At 51.8% G+C, this 9,657-nt stretch overlaps 2 protein-coding genes across 2 annotated transcripts; both read right to left on the reverse strand.

Annotated features, from left to right (window-relative positions):
- Window positions 1-767: 767 nt before the first annotated feature.
- Window positions 768-1,958, reverse strand: LOC100901193 (uncharacterized). The gene is made up of 3 exons (XM_003739515.2): window positions 1,885-1,958; window positions 1,332-1,737; window positions 768-1,207 (listed from the first exon to the last, which is right to left on the reverse strand). The coding sequence occupies exons 1-3, from the start codon at window positions 1,952-1,954 to the stop codon at window positions 967-969; spliced, it is 717 nt and encodes a 238-aa protein (XP_003739563.1). The 5' UTR covers window positions 1,955-1,958; the 3' UTR covers window positions 768-966.
- Window positions 1,959-4,236: 2,278 nt separating this feature from the next.
- Window positions 4,237-5,392, reverse strand: LOC100905853 (uncharacterized). The gene is made up of 3 exons (XM_003739464.1): window positions 5,340-5,392; window positions 4,744-5,155; window positions 4,237-4,622 (listed from the first exon to the last, which is right to left on the reverse strand). The coding sequence occupies exons 1-3, from the start codon at window positions 5,365-5,367 to the stop codon at window positions 4,376-4,378; spliced, it is 687 nt and encodes a 228-aa protein (XP_003739512.1). The 5' UTR covers window positions 5,368-5,392; the 3' UTR covers window positions 4,237-4,375.
- Window positions 5,393-9,657: the final 4,265 nt, after the last annotated feature.

Below are 9,657 nucleotides of genomic sequence, written 5' to 3' on the forward strand. Positions count from 1 at the left end.
AGGAGGAGTTTCCCCCTGGGGGCGGAGCGAAGGGGGAGCTCTGATGATTGTCACATCCCGCTGAATGCTGTGCATCAAAAAATACCATTCATCCGAGCGTATACATGCGAGCTTAGGGAACAAACATAGATGCGCAACTCTGACAGATACTCCTATTCACTCCAGGGGAGGCCTTCCTTCGCGCCTCGGACTACAAGTCATCGCTTAAAAAGTCATCGCCGCTGCGAGCGTGAGAACGCGCTAGGCCAGTATCCTTGTAGAGGATGTCGACACATTCGGGAGCATTCCTCGTAGCAAACGTGTCGGAGGTTTCGTGAGAGGTTTTTTTGACAAGCGGAAGGAACTCATCAGGGCTTCAAGAATTTCTCCGAGGCCTCAGCTCATCCGAATGAGCATCGACGACGAGGCTCGAGCCGCAGGAGAAGGGAATCTTCGTGCGTCTGTCTTTGAGACCATATCTTAGGGAGAGATGCAAATTCAGGTCTGGACCGAAGAGGGCTTCCGTTTCTTTGATCGCTTATTGCTGAAAGCCAACGCAGTCAAAAAGCGGCTTGATAAGGAAATTCATTCATGTGAAAGGAGAGGAAGAAGCGATCGATAGCGCTGCTCTCGGGTGACTTCTCGGTCTCAATGTTCCGCGAGAAGTGCCCGAGAGAGATTCTCATTCACAAAGCCCTCTGGCGCCGGCATCGCTTGGCACGGAGTCATCCTCCTTGGAGCGAGACTCCAGTACTCCAGTCGAAAAATAAAATAGATCCAGCTTCGGGATTTCCGTTTTCAATGACCGTGAACTTTATTGCAGAATTATTGTGGGCTCAGCACCATGTGTAGGTCGACTCATCAAAGGGAAGTTCATCAATGCAGTGAAAACGAGCAAACAAACACAAACAAAATATTGGTCATCTCGAGCGCGGTCGACGGTATCGATATCAGTCGATTCGGGTCGTGTGGATGAATGACAGTGCCTCAGGGGCGACCATTGAAAGCCTCAGACAGATGGAATAGAACGCTCTTAAGCCTCAGAGAGGTGCTGGGAGTGACCTTAGGCAGACTTCTGCATTCTTTAGAGCCGGGCTTATATTTCACGCAAACAGTGTCTAGGAGGTCTCCAGCATAGCCCTCTATGATTGAGCTCGCGAATTCCTTGGTTTCCGGGCCGCATTTCGCCGCGTGCTTCAAAACGCAGTTCATGTACTCGTTCATGGAGCTGTGGAAAGAGACGTGGTCAGCGGACCGAGGATATATCGAGCGCCTTCCAAAGCTCTAGAGTACCTCAGGGTTGTAAGGTCATGAAGTTTTTCAACCCGATAGGTCCCACCTGGGAGACTCACCAGCAGCTGAGCGGGATACGAATTTTAGTTGGTTTGAGTGCGATGCTCCGAATCATTCCGGCGAAGTCTCGATTGCACTTGTGGATTCCAGCACCAGCATTTCGGTTCAAACACGGTGTCAATCGAACGAACTTCGACTTGTAGCGATCGTCCATGCAGTGTTTTTCGATATTTGTGGCAGCCCCATCAATGAAAATCTGCAAAATACCCTTGCTCGTGCCTTGGACACATCTATCGGCGTAGTCCTGAACCACCTTTAGCGATTGAGTCTCGCTCGCGCATTTGGCTTTGAGACGAGTGGCCTCAATCGCCATTGTCGGCCCCTCGCCGAAAAAAGATATGTCGTCTGAAGCCGCATCGAACTTTCTGGAGTCGCAGACGACTCCGGCGGTGGCCTGGGTGAAACCTGAGGGAACGAAAAATCTGTTCTTAATACCCGCGAACTCCATGGATCAATCACAGATTTGCATAGAATCATGGGGATAGAGGTCAAGGACGCTCTGGACAAGGACTAGGACCATAATCTCTCATTCCCCCTTTTAGGAACCCTTACCGGCCACCAACAATGCTGTTCCCAGATAGCCGGAGAGCATTTTGGCAGTAGACGATTCGAGACGCACCATGATCTCCGAGACTCCTCGAAACTTGCTATTTGTACCTTGCGGATCGGGAGCCGGCTCATGCCTCTCTGGCCCCTCCTCACTATTTATTGAGAAGCGATTTCACTTGGATCATCAATCTCGGATGTGCGCGTGGGCAACATCTGAGCGAACGATTAAGACGATTGTTTGACTCAGCTGCCTGTCCCAGTGCCCCCGCGCACACCTGGGAGTAGTGCCGCTAGTCCATCGCCGCTGCGAGGGGGAATCGGAGCTTAGGGTCGTTTTTTTTGGTTTTTCGGATGTTGACCCAATGTGCCCGATCCGGGCCACAAAAATTTGGCTCGATTGGAAATCAATGATCCTCGCCGCTCGGCGGATTTCCTCGAGAACGATCGAGGCGAAACGCTTGGCGTCGACGGCCCGACAAAGAGCCAAATACAATCGAGTACGATTCGGATCGCTCCTAATCGAGGAAACTTCGAATCGGAAGGGTTCGCTCATGATTTGGCCGGGATGATATTCCGGAGCTTCGACTCTCTGGATAATCCGTCTAATCTGTCGGAATCATCCGAGAATCACCTCGAGCTCTTTTTAGTCTACCCGATATCTTGGAGCTTACTGACGGCGCGGAATAGAGGGCTTCACCTCACCGAGATTCCTCTCAGTCAAAGATGCTTGGCTTTCCACAACGAAGGATGTCACCGGTCGGAATTAGAAGTTATGGACCACCACGACATGACGTGCGGCCGCGGAACACCGAAACAGCAAGCGCATCGACTGGTGTGAAACAAAGCGGATGGAGCATCGGGAGGAGCGGATGGGTTCGCCGGAACGGAATCTTGGGGAAGAGTTTCCCCCGGGGGGGGGGGGGCGAGGACTATGCGCTTGTATGCTCTTGAGAATTCGCGTACTGGAGTAGACTTCGAGGGAAATGGCACGAGAGGAAATCGAGCGCAAGACCTCGCTTCCCCTTCAAGGATATGAATGTCTGCTCTGACGTCATGAATGTCAATCCATGAAGAAAATCCCTCTTCGGGTTATGAGACTGCTCGAGGGTAGAACAGCGTTCTCGGGAGGTCTCTCGGCGTGAGCCACAGGTCCCTGCCCTGATTCGTCTCTTGAAGCAACACCTCGACTGATTGAACATTGGACGAGGGCTGTCGCTTCAGCCCGCAATATTCCGAGAGAACCGCTGGTCCTCCTAAGGACGACTGCTAGTCGATACCCTTTCCTCACTGACCAACGGACTCCCCTAGACTCGATGTGTATTCCGGGATCTTAAACCAGAAAGTTCCGACTTCCATGAGAATTCTCGCTCCATTCTCCATCAGCGGAGTTCATCACATCATTCTCGATATTCTGCTCGCTTCAGGGCAGCACCTGGTTCCCACTCAGACATCTACTGCGAGTGCGAGTTTCATTAGTCTTGGGAGCTGAGGAGACATATACGTCCCAAACCGTCAAGGCAGTAAAGTGTCGATGGACGCCCTTTCGCCCTAGATTGGCGGACAGAGTTTATGGGAGCTATGGTATTGGTATGTCTGTGGACTCCTCCCGATGGGCTGTTTCAATGCGTCGCGCAGTGAACACATCAAATCGAGGTCGATGTGAGGCATCGCACCGCAAGATGTGGACCCGACGGGCGGCGGAGACCGGTAGTTCCGCGGAAGGTTCGGGAAATTCTCAGAAGCTCTATCCGAGCGCACAATATTCTAACTACGTCCCGCCCGTCTCTGTCCCACACCCCGTAGGTACGGTCAATGCTCAATTCAGTGGAGCAGGATCTAGTCCTCATTCCGAATCGCCTCATGATGTGGATATGGAATATTCCCAGATTATCGAACCCTTTACAGGTGCACTGAGTCGACGGTGTCACTCGTCTGGAACAAGAGACTCCCGAGGACATCCTCCATTCAAATTTGAGCGCCGGATCCGCTTTATTAATCAGCCTCTCGATCTGCAGACCTCTATGTTTAGACAGCCTCGATTGGGGCGGAACCGGAAGCGTAGTCGGAACCGTACAACGATGTAACGATTGTTTTGATTCATTGTTCACGGCTCATTCGCGCACCCTCGGAGCATTCGCGCCCCGACGGAGGACTACCGCGAACAACACACTTGCCGGCTCATGATGGGGTTTCGCTCCTCTAATCACCGGCATCATGATGATTTCCTTTGATTACTCTTGAAGTCCCGAACCCAGCTGCATCATGAACGATTTCGAGGGGTCTAGCTGCTTTTAGCCCGCTGGGGAAAGAAACTCCGTGCGTTGCGGATTTCATCGCGGACAAAATTCGATGAGCTTCTTTCGACAGAGATTTGGATACGTGATGGAGCATTTTATTGAATTCGAAGCTATATTGACATTTTTGGCGCTACGCCTTCGCCTAGGGGACGTTTGTGCGAACAGTCGAAAGCGGAATGACTTTGTACACACAGAGCCTATTGTGAACCCAACGAGTCGAGAACATCGGCCAGAGGGGGGAGCAAACTCTTGTATTTCGGCGATGCGGCCGGAGTCACTTTCGGGAGCGCTCTGCATTCCCTGGAGTTGCTCTTGTACTTTGTGCAAACTGTGTCGAGTAGGTCACCAGCGACCGTGTTGATAATTTCATGGGCGAAGTCCGTGGTTTCCTTACCACATTTTGAGGCGTGTTTGACGACGCAGTTGACGTACTCGTTCATGTAGCTGTAAGGCGAGGAACGGCGAGCGTTTGAGACATGCCTCTAGGGGCCCTCGTAGCTAGGAGAGCCGTCGAATCTACCTTGCGGGGGAGATCGCAGGAATTTGTCCGAAGGAAAAGACTCACCAGCAGCTGAGAGGAACTCGGTTCTTCTTGGGATGCGCCGTTGTTCCTTCGAGGATAGCCGCAAGCATGTTGTTGCACTTGAAGATCTCGGCAGCGGCTTTCTGGTTGATGCAAGGCGCGAGCCGGATGTATTTGTTCTTCATGGGACCAGCAGTGCAATGCTTGCTGACTTCGTTACCGGCACCTTCGATGAAGATCTTCAACATGCCCTTGCCAAGTCCGTGAACGCAGTTTTCGGTGTAATCCTCAGCGAACTTCAGAGATTTTCTCTCACTGGCACATTTGGCGTCGAGCTGGGCGAATGTGTTCGGGGCCGACGCTCCACCTCCGTACAGGAGAACGTCCCCAGCCGCTTTATCGAACGCGTGGACATCGCAAACGATCTTCGCGGCGGAAGCGTAAGCTGCACAACCTGTAAGTTAGTCTTATAGTAATAAGTCATCGGGAGGACTTTTCTCGATCAGTGCAGTAATGATGACGTCTAGGGCCCCGTTAAACTTGATGACGATGGAGGGCATCCGATCACGGCCGTCGCAGCATGTCTTGGGATGCTCAGCTGAATGGCAGGCCAAACACGGAGTGAGCGGGGTGCTTACCGGCGACAAGAACCGCGAACTTGAACATTGTGACGTCTGAGGAACTCGGGACTCGAATAACGTTCCTCTGACGCTGGTCTCTTTATATGAGGTCAGAGGAGGTCCGGCGAGGTTCCTGACGAAGGGCACGCCTCTTTTGTCTTGGGGAGAGACTAGTTAGGGCGAACGCCGGAACTTCAGAGCCGTCTTAGGGATGAAGAAAAGACATCCCGGCTTCGGAACTCTTCACTCAACTTATCCCGCGAATCTCTAATCGATCTCACTCAGATGTAATCAATGAATCCCGTCGACCGGCGCGGCCTGACTCACAATATATCATGCCTCAAACTCAAGGCCCCGATCTCACCAGAGATCGGGTGAGAATCAACAGCCTCAGTGGGGATCCACACTGCAGATTCTGAACTTTCGTCTCTTCGGAAGGAACGGATAGATCAACTGCGTTAAGAAGTAATTTCTCTACTCATGGCATATTGACTGAGGGGAGCAGCTCATTTTCGGATCAAGCCTCGGGCTCGGAATGCTTGAGCAGTCCTCGAGCTCCTCATTGACACGAGAGTCTCAGAAGAGTGCACGATGGTATCCAGCTGATATAACAAATGAGTCGGGCTGTGACGTCGCGGCGATTCCCCGCGGAAATTGCGGCGTCCTGTGCAACAATAAGGGGAATCGACTCCATATACCGGTGTAAATGGCCGGAATATCGCTTTTTGCGGAATTCATGCTCTCTCCTTCCAGACAGGAAGTAGAGGTAACACGGACATATGCAGATGCGTAGTCCGCTACCTCCCGCAGGATAAATTCTCCGCATCTCGAGAAGCAGTGTGTCTGGGGATTCATAATACACTCTGAGGAAAATTGTGCTTATCCCCTCCGATTCCCGAGCGGGGCAAAGCTCACCGCGGAAGATCAACGGTGCCATGGTTGACGATCTTGGAGGAAGGGCGGAATGGATTGTCAGATCGCGGGATCACCGCGTAGTCAAAGCCATGCAAAAATCGGCCAAAACGATCTAGAACTTCCTCAGCTTTGACTGGGCGAGCAGACGCTTGCTTCGAAAGACGCGGGCACACCCGCCTGGCCTTCGGTGTGAAGTGTTCTCGAAAGCGACTCCGTTCCATTGAAGTGGCTCATCGGAGTGTTTTTTCCTTCGAGGAATTCACTGAGGTTGTGTGTCCCTCTTAGGAGCTCTCGGCTTCCGGGACAATTTTTTCCGCGAGCGAAGGGTATGGCGATAATGTTTGTATGGGTCAATCCTGGATTTCTTTGGAACGGCTTATGTTAGCGGAATTGAATGTGAGATAGATGATCCCTGGTAGGTCATCTTCATTTTCTTGGGCTTGGCGAGGCATCATAGCGACTGAAGGAGCGTCTCGTACCAGCCCCCTCTAGTGAACATGTTCGGGAAATTCTCAACCGCGTCGCGGAGTGAAGTCATTCAGGTATTCACGTGCCCAGTCTCTGGAATACTTTGCTCAAAGCTTTCGAGAGGCAAGAGCACGCAACGAGCACAGAAAATGTTCATTCCTCCTGTGCCCTCCCTCCTGTCTGCCAATTTAGGGAGCAATCGATGTTTTCCAATGAAAATTTCCGCTCCGTGAACAGCTGTGACGCGCTGATGACGACACGACGTTGTCGCCGGATCCCATAACCAGCTTTCGCTCGGATCCTGAGAGCTGCTCTTGCCCGCATCGAGCTTGAATGATTTGCTCAACTCAATTTCATTGTTTTTGTCTAATAAGACGAGACTCCAACAATTCTGAGAGAAGTGAAGCCATCAGAGCCATTCTTCCTGTCATTAGGCTCCCATACTCTGTATAAAGAACACTGATCCACATGGATCAAGGGTCTCCGGGACCTCATGGCGGAAGCTCGCGCATATAACTGCGATTGTAGCCCACGAAATGTTAGCCTAGCCCGGAGTTAATCTCTATAGCTCCAAACTCTGTCCATCGTTCTAGAGAGGATGCCTTTTTCCCGAAATTGGAAAGGCCGTAATGCTCCCCGGTGGAAACGGATGGAGAGGTTCCCCGCAGCACCGCATACTACTCGCAGAGCTATGTAGTCTAATTTTCCATCCCTGAAGGAGTGTTAGGTCAATCTCTTTTTTCCTGATCAGGCTTTCCTTTCAAAATCTCACGAGGATGGGGGTGATTGGAGGATTGATTCAATCATGAATCGGGAGCAGAATGTCGGTCTGTCGGTAGTCTCAGGAGCAGTTGCTAGAATCAGGATTCATTTATCCTAGAATTGCGCCGAATCCATGGTAATAAGCTGAACATGCAATTACCTCGAACCTCGAGGGTTTTATACTGAAACGAAGGATGCCGGTTCAGGCGATATGAGCTCCCCTTACGTTAAAGGAGCGTGTTTCTGGAGGCGATCTCGACCGGATGAAGGAACTCCGATCGAACCTCTGCAGGATACACATAATCTCTTGTATATTCCATCGCATACAGCATACACCGACTCCAAACTGGCTCCCGACGCAACGTAACCGCAAGAGGGCTTCTGAGCCTGCGGCACACTGGAGTTTGCTCGCCTATTGTCTGCGGAATCCAACTCTGGGGACACCATAAGAAACGTCATTTGATAATTTCCCCAAGATTTCCTCGATCGGAAGGGGAATGAAGTCACACTTGATGAGACTCGTCCGAGAACAGCATCCTAGTTGCCGAAGCTGGATCGTCGGCAAATCTCCTACACGTCATTGGCTCGGAGCCCGTCGAGCCCGAGACGCGGCCTCGATTTAGCTGTGTTCTACGGAGTAGGGAGGGCGTGAAACGGGCTCCGAGTTATGCTTCAGAACTTTTCCCGAGCCTCACGCGAATGTTCAATTCCTCTCTCCAATTCCTTCCGAAGACTCCTCCGACTCGAGAGAGCGATTCTCCGAGCGCCCGCGTGCTCCTCGCATGTGAGGCTGCTTGCTGTCACCAGTAGCGACCCCGAGAACCTCCATAGGCTACAGTAATCCATCTTTGGCAGGGATCACCCTTCCCCGACCATTATGAGATGAGATCACATATATCAACACGGCTGAACATATGCGCGCGAGAGCTGAGACAGGCTGGTGACTTTTTGTTCGGATGCCGTGGCGTGGACGATTCCCGCCGCGTCATCGAGCCATGAATCACGACTCTCCGCACTCTGAGGCGCTGCTCGTGTCAGCGTCGGATAGGCTGCGGCAGGGTACGCTTCCCTTCGGAGGGGCTCGACACCACTCCTCGTCTCGGGAATCCCCTAATGTTGCTCGTCTATAGTAATTTCGTAAGGAGATAAATCATTCGGAATGCTGATCAAATAAACTTCGGAAACTTCCAACGGTAACCTCCCAGGTCGACAGGAAGGGTCGTCAGGAGAAGTGCGCACGGCAAGGTGCCCTGTTCCCGATGTCGAGTCCGCGTAATCACCGCCTTCGGGCCCTTTTCAGTCTACGTCGGCACTCCCGAGTACGCGTGAGTACGCATGAATGTATGGACTATTTCTGCCATACTTTGAGTATTATGCATGGCTCAAAGGCGGAATTGAGGCGGAGCGGGAGTCTCTGACCGCCGGGTGTAGAGGCTTTGGCCGGAATAAGAGTATCCCGGCGACCGCTCGCTGAATTTTTCTGAAGCTCCTCCGGCAAAGCTGACATGGTGTGATTCGAAACGCAGATAGATACAGATTTACCGTAAATATTCTAAAGGACGGGCACTCTCCAACAGACGGGCATCTCCCGGTGTATAGGAGAAGTAGTCAGGCAGTCTCCAGTGGTCGGGCAGTCTCCGATAATCAGGCAGTTTCCGACTGACGGGCTCTGGCTAAGAGTGTAATGAACGATCCGTTTCCAGTATCTTCGCAAATCGAAACCAATGTCTTCGGAATCACGTAATGGAAGAATGAATTTTGCATGACTCAGTGTCGTGAATCTCCAGCCAGTGTCTTGAATGAAGTCGCGAATCCACTGGCCTTGGCGGACCTTCTTTGATATCCGGATGTGCTAAAGATCCAAGAACGCGCGGAGTTCACAGTCGAATAGTTCAAACCCCTTCCGTGAGAACGGAGCTCCGTTCATCCTCCTTGTGGGTGACATTCTCTTGGTGAGCTCAGCTGTCAGCATCTGCTCAAGATATACCCGCCAACAATCCGGCTCTCATGTAGATTCGTATGAACTTGGATTCGAGAAATGGACAATTATTACTTTCTTTTTGAATCCTACAGGATCGACGGGCAGTCCCAAATAGATTGGCAGTCTCTGATGAACGGGCGTTCTCTGTTGGACAAGCAGTCTCTATTAGACAGCCAGTCTCCAACAGACGGGCATCTTCTGGGGGATCCA

The sequence above is a fragment of the Galendromus occidentalis genome, unplaced genomic scaffold (genome assembly GCF_000255335.2).
Source record: "Galendromus occidentalis unplaced genomic scaffold, Mocc_1.1 scf7180000076543, whole genome shotgun sequence".
In the NCBI taxonomy this organism is placed as follows: Eukaryota; Metazoa; Arthropoda; class Arachnida; order Mesostigmata; family Phytoseiidae; genus Galendromus; species Galendromus occidentalis.